A 17,860-nucleotide genomic window follows, 5' to 3' on the forward strand; every position below is an offset into this window, starting at 1 on the left:
CGGTCTGTCCGAGAACGGTGTGGAGGAATGCCTCTTGACACGGCGAGGCATTGATTTTACACTCTTAAACAGGAGAGAGAGATTAATTTTTCATTTCTCTCAGTCTCAGGTTTTCCTTATGAGTCATCCTCACCTTACTGATAGCTTGTGACACCTCTCTCCCTCTCTCTCTATCTCTCTCTCTCTCTCTCTCTCTCTCTCTATACAAAAAGTTTATATGCATCTGAACGTTTCAAGTGTTCCTGAACTGTTCGGGTGAGTTGCCTCTTGAAATATTCACATTTTCCATCAAATGTTTCCTAAGAAAAGCAATTAATATTTCATATAATAGTGGGCTCCATTAGAGGCCTTTTAAATGACAACCTGTGAGGTAAGCCGCAGTCTCTCGTATGGTACCTGAATCCTCTAAGGTGTGTGTGTGTGTGTGTGAGTGTGTGTGTGTGTGTGTGTGTGTGTGTGTGTGTGTGTGTGTGTTTGTGGAAACGACGGGTGGCTGGCAACACAAGTGGGACAGGACCATTACTTTGCCCTGCGAGGATAGAGAGATATTGAAAGTGAAGTGGAGGAGGAGAGAGAGGGGGAAGAGGTGGAGAGTACAATGTGACTGTGTGCGTGTGTGTGTGTGAGTGTGCGAGAGGGAGGAAGGGATGGAGAGGACAGTGTGTGTGTGTGTGTGTGTGTGTGTGTGTGTGTGTGTATGTATGAGAGGGACAACTCTCTCTTGCCGAGGCTAAGTGCCCTTAGAAAGCTCAGTATTTGTCCTTCAACCAGCGTGTGCACACACACACACACACACACACACACACACACACACACACACACACACACACACACACGAGGAGGACAGGAAGAAGCCGGCCGGATGTGCGTCCTGCTGCCTCCTCCGCGGATCGATCTCGGGGCTAATGTTCCTGCCTCTTACGGGGCTCCACTCTTCCCGACTTCAAGGTCCTGTCTGCTCCCCTGAGGGAAGGGGACGGGGGGGGGGGGCGGGACGGGGGGGGGGGCTCTTAATTATTCACAGCCCCCCTGTGGGACCCGGGTTCAGTCGCGGCGCTTTTAAGAGGCGCGCCCCGCGGCGAGCCTGGGTCTCAGGTACAGCAGGAAGGCCTCTCGGTCGGGTAGAAGGTGGGGGGGTCCTAGGGTGAGTTGGAGGCGTCTCCCCGGGGCTCGTGGGGAGGAGGAAAGGAATGGAAATGACCCCGGGCTGACCTCTGCTGCACGAGGCCGGACGTTTCTCCGAATCGTGTCGTGATCGTGGTTCTGGAGCGCTAATTGCCGTACGCTAATCTGGAGCGCTAATTGGCGTACGCACACGTGTTGTGGAAAAGGGTGCTCGCTAGCCTTCATGCACGAACACACGCACACACACAATTTTTCCTCCTTTATCTATCTGCCTGCTCTCTCCTCTCACTCCGCTGTGACCCCCCGCCCCGAGGCTCACTGACGTACCCCCCCCCACCCCTCTACTCTCCCCACCCCTCTACACTCTCTCTGTCCCTCTCTGCTCTCCCCTCCTCTCCCCTCTCTCTCCTCCCCTACCCCTCCACACTCTCTCTGTCTCTCTCCTCAACAGCCCCCACTCCTCTCCTCTCTCTGTCCCTCTCCTCTACACTCTCCGTCACTCCTCTCTCTGTCCCTCTCCTCTCTCTCTCTGTCCCTCTCCTCTCTCTGTCCCTCTCCTCTCTCTCTGTCCCTCTCTTCTACTCTCTCTGTCCCTCCTCTCTCTCTCTCTCTCTGTCCCTCTCCCTCGCAGTCCCTCCCCTCTCTCTCTGTCTCTCTCCTCTACTCTCTCCCTCGCCTCTCCTCTTCTCTCTCTGTCCCTCTCCTCTTCTCTCTGTCCCTCTCCTCTTCTCTCTCTGTCCCTCTCCTCTTCTCTCTCTGTCCCTCTCCTCTTCTCTCTCTGTCCCTCTCTTCTCTCTCTGTCCCTCTCTTCTCTCTCTGTCCCTCTCCTCTTCTCTCTCTGTCCCTCTCTTCTCTCTCTGTCCCTCTCAGTCCCTCTCTTCTCTCTCTGTCTCTCTCCTCTCCTCCCCTCTCTCTCTGTCCATCTCCTCTTCTCTCTCTGTCCCTCTCCTCTACCCTCCCCTCTCTCTCTGTCCCTCTCCTCTTCTCTCTCTGTCCCTCTCCTCTCCTCCCCTCTCTCTCTGTCCATCTCCTCTTCTCTCTCTGTCCCTCTCCTCTACCCTCCCCTCTCTCTCTGTCCCTCTCCTCCTCTCTCTCTGTCCCTCTCCTCCTCTCTCTCTCTGCCCCCCTCCTCTCCTCTCTGCACCCCCCCTCTCTGGAGTGCACCTTACAGCCTCAGGTCAGAAGCCTCACTTCAGAGCTCATTCTCCTGGTGGGACGTCTCATGCTGTGAGGAGAGCTGTTTGTTCTTCCCAGCTGGGCTTTCATCTCAACTCCCAGGTCAGTCTGACCACTGGGCTCCAGGACAGCCATTACAAGGACTCCCGGTCAGTCTGACCACTGGGCTCCAGGACAGACATTACAAGGACTCCCGGTCAGTCTGACCACTGGGCTCCAGGACAGCCATTACAAGGACTCCCGGTCAGTCTGACCACTGTGCTCCAGGACAGCCATTAAAGGGCCCTCGGGTCAGTCTGACCACTGTGCTCCAGGACAGCCATTACAGGGCCCTCGGGTCAGTCTGACCACTGGGCTCCAGGACAGCCATTACAGGGCCCTCGGGTCAGTCTGACCACTGGGCTCCAGGACAGCCATTACAGGGCCTCCGGTCGACACTAAATCCAATGCCTTTCAAATCCGGACGCCCACGGCAATGCAATTACCGAAACATCCCTTCATTCGTAAAACAAAAGATACAACTTGGGAGAGATATGAGGCGATAGTAAATGCCAAGTGGGAAGTATTGTATTATACATGAGCTTTCAGGGGAAATGGCCCGTCTGACCTCCGGCCGTAAAAGCCGTCCTTTGGTCAATACAGAGCCCACATTAGCCGCTAAAGTGCTGCTAAAAAAGCGCTCTCTCTCTCTCCGTCTCATCTGAATTCAGACCTGTCCCTCCCTGCCTCCATCGTTCTCCTTCTAGCACGTTCCCCGGAGCAAAGCGATCAAAGCCAGAAAGCGGGCAGATGTTATTTATCACCAGTGGGAATCACGGCCTCGGCCCCCGAGGCCACGACGTCAACGGAGTCGCCTCTCGATTCCGACGTCGACCGGAGGCCTTCGAGAAGCGTCGGCTTATCGGACGCGCGACGTAGCCGGCCCGGACGCGCGGGGCGTGGCGAGGGAACGCGCAGCCGTCCGAGCTCGCCGCATGAATCCGTAGAGCCAAAGAACCTGCGCTGTCAACAGCTTCTTTGCAGCCTCGATATTAATCGGCGGCACGAACGTGCGTCTGAAACTTTCTTTATCCCCCTCAGTAATGGAGTTATTGAGTAAAAGCGAGAAGGGGACGGGCGAAGTCGAAACGGTCTCTTCAATCATTCATCTCTCAATAGCTGGTAGATTGAGTCGCGTTGAGGGGGAGGTGGGGGGGGCGAGGGGGGGGCTTTAAAAAGACACTTAAGCGGATAACGGCTGAATAATGGATGAAGTCGACCAGTAAGAGGAGGCGCGTTGAGAAATATTTCATAGAGCAGAGATTTTCTGAAACTTTTTTTTTCCACGCTGAGCAAATCCCATTAGGGAGGGAGGGTTGGGGTGTAGAGGGCTGGGGTGTGGTGGTGGTGGTGGCGGGGGGGGGGGGGGGGGGATTAGTTCCACTCTTTCGGTCCCCGGCCCTGTCCGCTCAGACCGCACGCTCCCACGCCGGCGCCGGCGCTCTTACCCACGCCGGGGGCTCGCTCCGCTTGTGCCCGACAGGCGGGAAAGGACATCGACCGGGGGAAACGGCGCTCGCCTCATTTCGCCGTACGGCATGCCGCCCTGCGTCTCGGTTGCGGAAAAGTAAACTGCGACACCTGCAGGAGGAGTCAGCCGAGAAACCACGACGCTCTTCCACGGCTCCGCCCCCCCCCCCCCTCGCCTCGGGGGGCCTCGCTCTCGCCTTCCTCTTTTCTGGCCATTGCGCCTCGTCCTCGTTCCTCTCTTTCCCTTCGTCCCTCTCTTTCTTTCTCTCCCTCCCTCTCTCTCTCTTTCTCCGCGACGTGGAATCCGAGGCATCTCAGAAATGTCGCTGTGGTTCTAATCGGATTGTGGCGGTGGGGGGGTGGGGGTTGGGGGCAGCGTCTTTTGAAGTAACCTGCGAGAGTGTGTGGGCGGTTCGCCGGGGCGTAAGGAGCCCCTCCCCGACCCCCTGAACGCACCGGACTCTCCGTCTGGCCACGACTGGACAGCTCATCACTGACCACAAGGATGGAGGGATGAGTCAGAGGGAGAGGTAGAGAGGGAGAGAGAACAAGAGAGTGAAATGGCGAGAGGGGAATTGAGGAATATTATGAGCGACATTTGAACCTCAACATCTCATCCCAGTCCAACATGCTGGAGGGAAGCCACAGTAGCCCCATTTAGCTCCAGAAGGGAGAGATGTCTCAGAAGGGAGAGATGTCTCAGAAGGGAGAGATGCTTCAGAGAGAGGGGCTGTTGACTCGGCCTTGAAGCGGAGATCTAAAACGCCACGCGGCTCTGTTCTTGGGCCGAGGCTGGACAGCCTGGAGGCCGTGGTGGAGAGGAGGACGAGGGACGAGCCGAAGAGCGACCCCTCCCGCCCCCTCCACTGTATGGTGAGCTGCGGCAGACGGGGAGCATCTGCCCTGCCGCCCCCCCCCCCCCCCCCGTAACACCCTCCTTCATCACAAATAAGAGACAGCAGAGCTCCTCGACCGGCGAGAAGGTGAGAACAGAGTCGGCAGATCCGCCACTCGTCGCCGACGCCCGATCTCACTCACTCGAACGAACAATCTCCGCTCCCCGGGGGGTGGGGGGGCTTCGGCCAGCTCCGCGTCCGCCCGCAGACGTCAACCCCCACAGTTTTGGCTCGGGTCGATGAGGGCATCGCTCGCCGGGGCCTCGAGGCCGAATTTCCAAGTCTAAGCGGTTTACTTCCAGCGGAGTATTAAGCCTAATTTATACTTTGTGAGCCGTGAGCCACATTTTTGGCTCATTGACGGCATTTGGAACGTCTCGCAGGCTGTGAGCCACTTGGCTCGTACCACCTCAAATTTCTAGCGGCTCACACCGCGTCATTATATGTCGCACATATTTCATTGGTTGACTGGCCTGGAGAGACGAAGCATTCTGTGTTGCTAGGAGATGAGAAACTTTTTCTTGTTTGGTAACAACATTCAGTAGCATCATCACATGGACACAGCAGGGCACGGCTCAATGAGTATAAATGCACAGAGCTATGAGCCGTGAGCCATGAGCCAAAAAAATTATTCTCCTCACACGCCCCCCCCTCCCTCTCCCCAATCCTGTCAACTCGCCCAGGGCCCGCCCAAAAAAGCGGACCATTATCGACGTTTAAAATAGAATAATGCATACGTAATGCCCGAGCGGCTGCATCGGTGTCGAGATGACAGAGCTTGTTTCCCACTGCTGTCCACGGGGTGAGAGCGTGAGATGCGCTTTTTAAAGAGCGCTGGCTCTGACCCCGATCACCGGCGGCCAAACTGTAACTGCTGCGTGGGCTCGTCCGGGTGGGAAAACGGAGGCCCCTCTTTGATGACGCCGGGGAACGCTGGTTTGGCCGACCCCGGAGATGGAGGGGTTAGTTTCACTGATCCTCTGGCGCGGTGAGAGATGATGCATGCCCAGGGACGAATGAGATGTCAGAGTTCTTTCAGACCGACTCTAATCTCAGTTATTAAGTCTGGAACAGGGCAGCTCTGATGTTGACTTCCACGACACCTGTTGGTTCTCAGACTGATGCGGATTAAGTGAAATATTCTTTCCCCTTCCATGTCAGTTCGAACCTACACCAAACCCACCTGTTCTGGGACCTTCTGTAACGTCTTAGCCTCGTGAGACCGATCCTGATCTCGCGAGCTCACATGCTGTTTCTCTCACAAATCAGTCTGGATACTCTCCATAGAGATCCGTTTGTGCCAGATCAGAAGACGATCTCGCCGATCAGTGTTCTATGAGGAAACTCAAACAGCTGTACGCTGGGCGGGTTTAGGTGTGACGACGGCAAGGAGCGGTTTAAGTTAGCGCGTGATAGACAGATGGTTCATCCAATCACCTGCCAAGTATTTTTGAAAGTGCCTGTCGTTTTCCAAACAGTTTCCAGATGGTTATGCAAAGCAAACCATCTCGCGCGTCAGGCTATCAACATCTAGCCTCAAAGCTAGATGTCAAAACCAGATAGCGGCTCTAGCATTGGTGAACCGAGAGTCCAACCAAGCCGACGGAAATCGGCCCCATTGTGAAGAGGCTTAACATTACTGAGCTGCCTCTGCTCTCACAATCTTGCGTAACCTTCCCCCTGGCTGGCTGGCGAACCTGCTCGGCAGGTCACACCCCTGGAGGTATGCCGGGGCGAACAGGATAGTCCCTCGACGCAGGATCACTCTCACCCGCGCGCACGAAGAGGTCTTTAAAATGGAGGTTGTAGCCATTTTGTTGAGCTTGATATCTCCTCTTGTGTTCCAGTGCACCTGTCTGCCCCATATACGTTTGAGGAGGGACGACTGAGACACGCATGAAGAGACCATCCCTCCTCAGAGGCAACTGTAATAAAATGGCTGTCTCCTCTTCGACGCCAACGCTGCCCCAGAGAATTAGTGTTGGGGAGGCAGAAGTAGCAGTGGCAAAAGTATCACAAGCAGTCATGCCGTTCACTGACAGACTCTGACACAAGAACGGCCAGGAACGCGCCTCGTCTCGGGTTTCCGCCCGATCAGCGAGCGCTATGTCACAGTCCACCGGACACGCCCGGTTCCCGGGCCCCCCCTGATGATGGGGCGGTGTCGTTCTAACCCCCTCTCTGCGCTCCCCTCCCACAACCTCATCCATCAATCTTACCTCATCCCTTCACCTCGTCTTTTCTGTCCGTCGACTCCTCAAGAGTCTGACCTGAACGAGAGATTGTGGACCTTGAGGCATCTGTTAGGCCTGAGGAGATAGCACGGCGTGAGGCTGGCCCTCTGTCAAGCTACGCCGAAGCCACGCTCGCTCACCGGGGCGCTGCTCTAGCTCGCTGTACGAGATGAGACGAGTTGGCGAACCCCCAGTCAACGAACAGAGAGAGCGCAAGTTGCCCGGTCGTGATGGGGGAAGGAGCGAGCGAGCTATGCTGTTCACAGCGAATGAATTCAGTTACAGAGTGGGAAAAAATACGCTTTAAATAATAGAAACGGAACAGAGAGAGTTTGTGAAAGCCCTGTTTTTTTGTTTGTTTTTTCTCTCGCCACGGCTCGTCTGTGGAGGCAAGAGCAGCTTTATGGCGACACGGCGGAGCTAATGAGACTGAGAGCCCTTAGCTGTTTATATGGGATAAAATACCTCTCTATTAGTGCGGCCGCACGGAGGGGTATTACTATTAGGAGGCATCATGGCGGCGATTAGAAATAATAAACGTTCATTGGCTAATAATAGCACCGGAGGTCGGCGCGGAGAAGGGTGCGGTCGAGGCGGAGCCTGGGCTGGGGGGGGCGACGGGGAACACACTCAGGGTTCATCACTGTGGTGTTTCGCGGCGGTGGAGGTTACCATGTCCAATTTCTGTATCTTAGAGAGAGAGAGAGAGAGAGAGAGAGAGAGAGAGAAAGAGAGAGAGAAAGAGAGAGAGAGAGAGAAAGAGAGAGGTGTCTGTCTGCATAAAATGAAGGAACAGGTACAGTTGGGTCATCCGCAGTCTGCTCTTGTCTCTCATTGCATCGCTCTGATCTGTTCACTGCAAGGTGAACTAACCGTAGGGAGAGAGAGAGAGAGAGAGAGAGAGAGAGAGAGAAAGAGAGTGGAGGATGTCACCCTTCGCAGCGGGCTTCCTCTTCAACAGCCTCTCCAGTTACCGTTCACAGGAGATGCCCCCTCCCTCCCCCTGCGTACACACAAAGGCCCTGGTTTCAGAGGCCCCGTCAGCCGACTCGCTCGTATTCAGACGAGCCCGGCGTGAGCTCCGTAGAGCTCTAACCCTAGCTCTCATCTAACCCTAACCCCAACCCTAACCCTAACCCTAACCCTAAACCAAACCCTAACCCAAACTCACTCAGGCCGAGAGAGCGGCGGTAATTACACTCAGACTCGTCTACTTTTGTGCGAGCGGACAGACAGGGATCGTCCAGGGATTTGTGCATCTCCTATTGAATGGCCGTTAATTGATTTTGGTGACCCGGACCGGGGCAAACGAGCGCTATTCTACGCAGGCAGCCCAAGGACAGCCGAGAGGGGAGGACGAGACCGAGCGGCGGCGAGGCGGTACTAGGCCGCCTCTTCTAATGAGAGGGTCCGCTCGTTAAGCTGCCATTGCCTCGTTAGGGGGCGTGCAGTTAACAGTAATCACCGGTGACGGTTTAGCATATGAAAGGATTGAGGATGCCCCGTAGAGATACCGAGACAAGCTCTTCCCCAATCTCTTGAGGCTAAGAACGTTCCAGAGAACGTGTGAAATCTGGCTTGACTCAAAGGAACACGTGCTACTAGGTTTGCCAAATAACTAAACAGGTGCTATTACACCTGTTATTACACCATGCTATTATGCGTTATTTTCTTACTCGCCCTTGGTGGCCCGTCGTACAGATGCTCGTTGGTACTGTCACAAGCAGCACACCGTTTGGAAAAGCACACAGTTTGGAAACTAGGCCAGAAGGCGAACGGGATTCTGGGTAAATGGCCGACTCTGCTGTGATGCACGGCTGAGGAACTCTCTCTGCCGTACGTGAATTGCCGAGCAGGCGGGTAAGTGTGTGTAGTCACGCGCGGGACACAGGTGATATGACTCAAGCTGTTGTAACTCTTACACCTGAAGGGCTGCTAGAGTATTCTCATGCGTCTCACTATCCTCTCTACCCTGGAATACAAGACTTGCTGGGAGGTGCAAGATTCAGACATCAGCCTGATTCACAGAGAAGTGCTTGTTAAATGTCATTCTTCTGCTCTACGCGGATCATCTCATCTTGCTCATAGGTACAGCAGAGGTGTGGCACAGCACTGGTCAACACAACGAGTAGCTTAGTAGCCAAGCGTACAGGACACAGTGGCTGTGTCCCAAACTGCTATCCAGGAAGCGTCTGGAGGCGGGGAGGCATCAAGTCATGTCCCAATCGAATATTCACAAATATGCTGCCTGATAGGCTTCTCACGGTTGTGGGTGTTAGCGGTGTTAATCGGTGTTGGGTCGTACGCCGTGTTTTCAACGAGTCGTTACTTTAACACCACCCACCATTGTGTTCCGCCCCCTCCGTCGTTTTACATATTTAGTTAATTTTCGCATATCAGCGCCGCTCATCAAACTCAAACAAGCGTCTGATCTGCCCCTCCGCATGCACACGCAGCAGAGTGGAGACTAGAGGAATCCGATTTCACTTTCAATTCCAGTGTTGCCAACTTTGTTATATGTCTCTATATCTGGCAACTTTCCAGACCCCCTTGGCGACTAAATTGGGCAAAAGCGACTAGCGACAAATCTAGCGGGTTTTTCTGGTCATTTGGGGAATGATTGTGTTGACAAAGCTCTTCGAAAGCATCTGACATATCCCGTTCCGCTGTAGACCTACAGAACTCAGAGAGCCGTGTAGGTCTACAGCCAGGGCTGCCGTCTCCTCCTCCTCACCACTCACACAGCACTCGATCGGCCAGTCTGACGAGACAGCAGCCCCGCAGCTAAAAAGGAAATAGTTTGTAGGTCTACATTCATTAGGCCACTAAAGAATGTAATTCATGAATTCATTAGGCCACATATCTGTAAAAAAAAAAACAGCTAATGTTATAGTTGTAAGGTAACGAAAATAATAAGGCAGGCAATCCGTGGAGGCATACAACACCTATTTTATATAGGCTACATAACAGTACTGTTCAATGTAAGGCAAAGGTCTAGATTAAAGTGAACTCTCTTTTATTGTAGGCCTCGGCTAGACGGGGTTATCGGTAACACCAGTGTTGTCATGGGTTTATTAGTCGGTGGGGGAAATCCACACCGTGACATCCCTACTGCCTGCTGAGGTGCCTCCAACTGGGCAGATTTTGAAGGCAGCACAGATGTATCCTTTGTTGGTCAAGATATCCCACAATCCTCTTCCACTGCTCCGGAAAAAAGAATGATTTTGGAGAGCAATTTTGTCTCCATGAGTCAAGTTTGAATATGTTTTCAGGCGATGTAGATTCCCAAAATGTGGCCAGTTTATCAAAATTACCCTGATGTTTGTATTCCGCTTCTGTAGGCTAACGTTAGCCTAAAGAAGTACTAGCTACGCTAGTTGCTACAGAAGAACTAGCTACGCTAGTTGCGTTTGTTAGATACCTTAACTGAGGGGTTCAACAGAAACATCGGAACAAATAGCTTAACAAATTGGAGGCCAATATCTTTATCTAGCTATGTACCGTAGGTAAAGTAACTAGCCTACTATATTGTTGTCTTAGCAGTTGGTAAAAGAACACGATAAAAAACAAACTTGTTACTTCATCTTATGCTATACAATACTGGGACCAACAGACAGTCGAATACTAGGCTAACGTATCAGACAAGCATTTACTTGGGAACACGTTAGCTGGCCGGCATAACTACCAGTTTGTTGGCTTTTCATTTTCTCAACTGGTAAGTTCATATGTTGCTCAGCAAACACTTTTTTCCCAGAAAGATTTTTTAGCGATGATGGACCGACAGGTATTTCGGTGAGCATGACACCATGACGTTGTTACGCATTGCTTCCTTGGAAACCATTTCAATCCAGACTCCAAAGGATACTGCCTTGTTAAACAGCAAGGCAGCAGGCAGCTGCCTACCATTCGGGACACAGCTAGTGTCCCTACCTACCCAACATGGCCGCCTATAACAGTGTCTGAGCGGCCCTTACCTTTGCGGAGGCTTTGGTCTTGCTGTTGTGGTTGTTGAGAGTGGGGCTGGCGTCCTCGTGGACACTATCCAGGAGCCAGAGCAGGAACTCCAGCGCGTCGTGCTGCGAGTTCCCCCGGAACTGGGAGCCGTACTTGGACACGATACTCTGGAGAGAGAGAGAGAGAGAGAGAGAGAGAGAGAGAGATGAGCAGAAGGAGAGACCAGTGGAGATGAAGGAGATCACCGAGGAGAACAGCCGGAGAACTCCCCTTTCAAACTGACGACCGTGACCAATCGTTTGAAAGAGAGTTCCGAGTTCCGTCACATCTGTCGGAAGCTTTTCTGACAGGGTTCTCGGGCAACTCCAAACGGTGACTGGGCAAAAAATAATACTAATAACGCCGTCATGTCTACCAGGTGGTTATTTTCCCTTCCCCCTCAGTCATCTCCCTTTCTTTCTTCCTCTCCCTCCCTCCAGGTTTTGAGTGACAGGGTCAGGACGCCACTCCACGTCTCATTATAAATCACCGCATCATACCGCCGCCATCTCAACACAAACACTGCCCCCCCGAGACAGCTCGCTAATTATCTTAATCACAACGAGGGGCACGGTGGGAGGTGCGGATGAGGACGAGCCGGCCGACCCTCCGTCTTCTTCTCCGGGGCCCGTCGAAGGGCAACGCCGTGGGTGCTACCGGCCCGGAAGGGCAACGTGGGAAAGCCGACGGCGATATCGGCGGCGCCGAGGGCGTTTCGACGGGCAAGTGAGCGGGGAAAGGGGTGGGGGGTGAACGCTGGCCCGGCCCGTCTTTGTATCCAAGGTTACAGAGGGCCCCGCTGTGTCTGGGAACAGAAACCTGATGACATCACTCAGCCATTATGGCTTCACTGGGACGGGGGAGGCGGGGGTCGGCATTCTAATGCACTCGCAACTTTTCCTCTTCAGGCATCCAGAGGTCAACCCGCTATGTTTTAGTGTCTGCCAGTGAGTAACCCAACTCCATAAACTCATCATATCTGTCCCTCTCTTTAATGGCTGTTTGTACTTCTCCATGCTATCCTCGTAACTGAATATCTCCAAGAACACGCAAGTTGTTCCCTTTATAAAACCCAGGAGGGTCCAAGTTCAGTTAGAGAGCATGACTTGCTTCATGTCGTGAAGCATGGAGCGTTGCACCAATCGGAAGGGGGCATATTCAAATTTGGGTGCATGTGCCTTTTTACAAGAATGTGTGCTGTGACGCTGGTAGCTCAGTCTTAAATTCCCCTTTGTCTCTCAACCAGGGGGAGGGAGCGATCGAGAGAAAGCGAGAGTCGGAGAGAGGTGACGTCAATAAACACTCGAGCTGCTCGGAGCTGACAGAACCCCTGACCTGGAGGGGCTTTCTGAACAAACACAGCCAGCCAGGTCTCCAGGGCAACCAGGAAGGTCACGAACTGTCAGGGGCGGTGGGGGAGGGGGGGGGGCACATCAGGCATTCCAAACTGCATGGATTATGTCACTGCTCAATGGAACTTAGGAAGAGTGAGTCATGTAAAATTAAACAAATCCATTTCCAAATTCTCGACCGCTGGACCCACCGACAGATACAATTTTAGAAACTGCCCTTTCAGAATCAGAATCCGTTTATTGCCCTGCAGTTTTACAAAGTGTGAGGAATTTGCTTTTTACGCCGAGGTGCACAGCGTTTAGACAACATTGGACAGGGTGCAGGAAGGAGACAGGACAGAGACAGGACAGTGGGGCTTCACTAAAGCTGGGAGGTAGGTTTGATAGGCTCTGCTTACCTTACATCACCTCAAATGCGCCCCCCCCCCCCCTCACACACACACACACTGAAGTAAGTAGTGATAAATATGGACGGCTCATCCTAGGGAGGCCGTATATCAAGCGAATCCTTGTCCCTCAAGAACACATTTCTGCCACTCCGCCAGCCCTGGCCTGTCAGGTGGACCTTGTCAGACAACAGGCTGAGAGGGGCCTGGACTGACATGCATTGGCGCACACACACACACACACACACACACACTCCCAGAGTCCCGCAGGTGTTCTGGACTGAGCCTGGATAGTATCCGTCGCTACGGCCCGAGTCACGTTTCCTTCCCCCATCGCTTCGCCCGCGCTCCGCCGCTGACCCGCCAGCGCCATAGGCGCTTTAACGCCTCTACCCCCGCCCCCCCCCCCCCCCCACGCCCGATCCACAACCGTCCAGAACAGAGGGAGATGGATTTTGAGGGTAATCATCGCCCCTGAGCGGTTTACAATCTGGGAAACGTTCCCTCCCCACTCCTGCGATCGAGAGGTTTAAACCAAAGTTGAGGCCGCGGCAGTAAATATACCATCGCGAGGGAAACGCAACGTTACAGCTCCGCGCCCGCCCCCTTCACAAAGATAAAGTGGGCAGGTCACACTAGGCGCCCCTGCCGTCCCGACGTGATTGGGTGTTGTTATGGCTCAAGCACAGAGAGATTGATTTATTCGATGTCATGCCTCGGGACATAAATCATGTAGTAAATAAATGTGTATTGGAAACTGCGGTTCTTAGCACACATATCCCAGGGATATTTTTTGCAGTGTTTTTTTATTTTTATTTTACTTTATAGCCTTTTTGTCAAAGCTACACACATAGCCACCAAGTGTCGTCTGGGTGCCATTTTAAGTGCGGGACATGACACCAGACCAGAGCCCTTTTATTGCCAGTAATATGACAGAAGCATGATAAGGAATAGGAAACATTTAACAGTACTGCCCGGCTGTCCTTCATTCAGACTTTTGCTGTAGATCGCAAGCTCAACCTTAGTCAACATGTACAGTCTGCCTATGACGCTTCGAATACAGTGTACTGTATTTGTTATTACAATGAAATCTGTCTGTTGAAACAAAACTGTCTGAGAGGATAACATACTGTAGTCTTAAACAGTTTTAATGACTAATGGATACGTAAGGGCCCTGCAGTGTTTACTGTACTGAAACCTCCTGTCTCATCAGCTCAATAACCAGGCTGTGCCATGAGACTGGTGGAGATACAGGGAGGGAGAGGGGGGGGGGGGAGAGAGAGAGAGAGAGAGAGAGAGAGAGGGAGAGAGAGAGGGAGGTGTGATTCAGGCTCCAGGTGGTGTACATTCCCACCACTGAGAGTGTGGAGTGTGTATATCTCCACCACTGAGAGTGTGTGTGTCTGTCTCCACCACTGAGAATGTGTGTGTCTATCTCCACCACTGAGAGTATGTGTCTATCTCCACCACTGAGTGTGTACGTGTGTGTGTATATCTCCACCACTGAGTGTGTGTGTGTCTATCTCCACCACTGAGAGTGTGTGTGTGTCTGTCTCCACCACTGAGAATGTGTGTGTCTATCTCCACCACTGAGTGTGTGTGTGTCTATCTCCACCACTGAGAGTGTGTGTGTACGTGTGTGTCTATCTCCACCACTGAGAGTGTGTGTGTATCTCTACCACTGAGATTATGTGTGTACGTGTGTGTGTATCTCTACCACTGTGAGTATGTGTGTATGTGTGTGTGTGTATCTCTACCACTGAGAGTGTGTGTGTGTAAGTGTGTGTGTCTATCTCCACCACTGGGGAAGTATGTGAGTGTGACGCTTAGCTGGTGGAGGGCAGAGACAGGAAAACACAAACAAAGCCATTCAATCCCACACAGGCTGTCACACACTAGCTGCCATGTCCCAAACAACCCAAACTTACCCGTCTTGCTATTGGCTGGCTAAACAACACCGTGACAGTTAATCTGACAGGTGGGTGGTGGGGAGGGGTTGTGTTTTTCTATCTTGATATTCTAGGAACAAATCCTTAAAATGAGACACTGTACTACTGTACAGTATGTGGGCATCATTTGAACTTTCTTTAAAGAGTGGATGTCATTGGTTTACAAACAAAACAAAAACATTTAACTTTTTTTTTTTAAACTGTTTCTGTTACCATTATTTATCACTGGATGAAAGCATATTGCTTATGGCTGATGGTGATCAAATAGAGTGTCAGCCACCCTGTGAGGTCAGTGAGGCCATTAGGAGTCTTTCAGCAGTCTCTCCATCCCTGTAGACATAACTCCCACTCCCACCCACAGGATGATAGACAACTATTTCTCTCTCTCTCTCTATCAGACACACACGCGCGCACATGGCAACACCAGGGTCACGGAAGCACGATAAAACCGCCTCCACTCTTGCAAAGTGCACAACTCCCTCAGAGCAAACTTTGGCATCTTCACTCGAGTCTTGAACAGACCGATGTCCCCCCCCCTTCCCTTTCGAAGCCGAAAGTTGCCGATAACAATCAGCTATCAAAGAACCGAGGCTCCCATAAGAATCCTTCCCTCCCCATCACAGACATGGAGATGGCGTTAACTCCGAGCCGTTTCTCTCTCTGACACGGGAGCATGCTTCCGCCAGTCTCTCGGTACGCATCGCTGGAGCTCTCTCAGCGGGAGGACGTCCTCCTTTCTCAGGCTAAATAGCTGTTTTGCTACAGTGAACAGCCTCTCTGGCTTCACCCCCTGAGATGCGCAGTCAATAGGAATCAGTGCATTGTTGAAATGAAGCCGAGTGAAGGACACCCTCCTCGCCTTAAAGAACTCGAATCGTGAAAGGGTTAAGTGAAAGCCAGCAGCATAGGCTAAGTGAAAGCCAGCAGCACCCAAGGACAGTCGGTCTTGCCCTCTGAAATTCGCTCATCTCATTTACATGTGTTGAGTGCAAGTCTGTCATCTGGGACTTTCAGGAGTCCTAGTTCACAAAGGGAAGCGACTAACTGTCATTCAATCCAGGTACCTGGAAAATCTCCAGGCAGTCTACCTGGAGGAAGACCTTGGCCGTCAGTCTGGGGATACGGCAGGCTGCCGTGCTGGCTAGCCAGCCTCATCGGTAGAAGGTAAACTCAGGACAGAGGGTGCAGCCCTCTGCATTCGAAATACAGCTGCCCCCCCCCCCCCCACACACACGCACACATACACACACACGCACACACACACGCACCCAGTGAGGATATCCAGGGAATGCAAACAAACAGCCTCAGCGTACTGCGTATGGGGCAGGCAGAGGGAACACGCACACATACACCTGCTGTCACGTAGGCCTACTGTAGGTAGGCTACTGTAGGTAGGCCTACATTATTCTGCGAATACCATTCCTGAATCCGGTTGTTCTTCTAGGCTGATTGCGAATGCCTATAACTGAAATCATGGCCAGTATAAGTTATAAAACTTTGATTTCTCAAGTGTAAAACAATTTTTCGACCTAATCCAAACTGTGACGCTGTAGCCTCACCTGTTCTGACCGTTGCCCCGTGACTCCTCCCCATAGTAGTCTAGGCTACAACCTGTGCGCTTTCACGGAAATAGTACGTAGTCTAACGTGAGTGCTGCTGACCATTTGTATTCATAAAAACTGACAAATGGCATAATCTTTAATGGTTGTTTCCTATTACGTCAAATAAACGATAACATATATAATGTAGGCTAGGCCTATTGGACACCTATAGTTCGCAAATCCCAATTCTAGGCTATTTAATATTGTGCTGAAACTGACCGGGTTGTCGGTGGCCGGTGGGCACGCAATTTCTAGAGCTTGAAGTGAATATTCGGGCCACGCCGGTTGTAAATACTGTAGGGCAACTAGCATAAATGCTAGAAATGTTTCTCACCTTGAATTCAACTGACAGTTGAGGCGTATATTCGAGGGTCCAGAGCGCCCGCACCAGTGATGCCAACTGTTCAGTAACCTCACCCCTGGTGTTTTGAGTGTCATCGCTTTTGACAATCCCATTTACCCTCGTTAGACACATATCTGCTTTGTATTGCTCCAAACCAAGATACTCTGCCAGCAGGTCTGTGTTACTGAGGCACTGAACCACGGCATTCATGAAACAGGTGTTTCCGTGATTTTTCAAACCAAGGACGCCCGGCGTTTTGTCGCCGTAGCACCAGGATAATCTGTCTTTTATAGATCCGTGAGAAGACAGCGTACAGCTCCTCTTCACCGTGTTCTCCCTCGAAACCTGGAGTTCATCTTTGAAATTCCCTGAGGTGGCGCTCAGTGTGCACGCAGCGCTTTCCTTGAAGCCACCATCATCATCCTCGGCGTCAGTTGGCCCCACGTCGCCAAAGTGTGCCAAAGTTCCCAAAGTTTTCAGTATCCTGCTCATAAAATTCCCAACAGACTTCAAAGATTTCCTCCTGAAAAGCTTCGCGGCTTTGTATTTCTTCCCCTTGCGCTTCGCCGATTTGGATTTCATTGGCTTTTTCCTGATCTTATTCTCCTTGTGGGTATCCATGACTGTCGGTTATTTACCGGCCAGCAAGTGTTAAAAACGAACCACACTGAACGGCCGAGTCGCTACGCACCTGTCTGGCCGTATCCCTCCTTTAGAAATCTCACTAGGCTACTGAGGCGGCACTGACACGGTGCCAAGGCACATGACAAAATAATGTAGCCCAAACATTCCGGTAAATCCTGCCGGTGACTCTCCGGGAACGCACTGGTCACTGTGTTTCGCTTATAAAACGGTGACACGGGCACCTGTAACTAATGTAGAGGTGAGCTGCCTTCAACTCCATGCTCCTCTGTCGCGGCGAGGCTTAATTATACCGTGTAATAGCCTAGTAGGCTTCTACCTACTTCCTCATCGCTCCCTCGCAGCTAGGATCGTGCGTAGTCTAGTCTAGTCTACGTTGTAGCTGGCGGTCGTCTCTCTCCCTCCCTCTCCGCCAGTAGCCTACTAGCGCCCGAGTGAAGTTTCTGTTTGGCGTAAGCTGTCGTGCGCGCTATGCCATCCCACCGCGAATCTAGCCTGGTTTAGTTTACAGCGGAGGTGGCAGATGTATGAACCTACTGACAATGAAAGTGACAGGAACACCTATATTGACAACTGACACTGTTGAGAGATAAGTAATCTTCCATCATGACCAGAGATTGGATGTTTTACCAAAGTAAAACAAATAAATAAACG

The 17,860-nt window shown here is 52.1% G+C and overlaps 1 protein-coding gene across 1 annotated transcript in view; it reads right to left on the bottom strand.

The window, feature by feature from the left end:
• usp43a (ubiquitin specific peptidase 43a) overlaps nucleotides 1–17,185 on the bottom strand; it is a gene marked incomplete at both ends in the record, with an annotated part of 58,484 nt that extends 41,299 nt beyond the window's left edge. Inside the window, 2 exons of the mRNA XM_084441421.1 lie at nucleotides 10,915–11,061; nucleotides 16,556–17,185. Coding sequence (XP_084297547.1) covers nucleotides 10,915–11,061; nucleotides 16,556–17,185 — 777 coding nt within the window. The remainder of the gene's footprint in view (nucleotides 1–10,914; nucleotides 11,062–16,555) is intronic.
• Between the last annotated feature and the right edge of the window lie 675 nt (nucleotides 17,186–17,860).

Source organism: Borostomias antarcticus (assembly GCF_949987555.1).
Source record: "Borostomias antarcticus genome assembly, chromosome: 7".
Taxonomy (NCBI): domain Eukaryota; kingdom Metazoa; phylum Chordata; class Actinopteri; order Stomiiformes; family Stomiidae; genus Borostomias; species Borostomias antarcticus.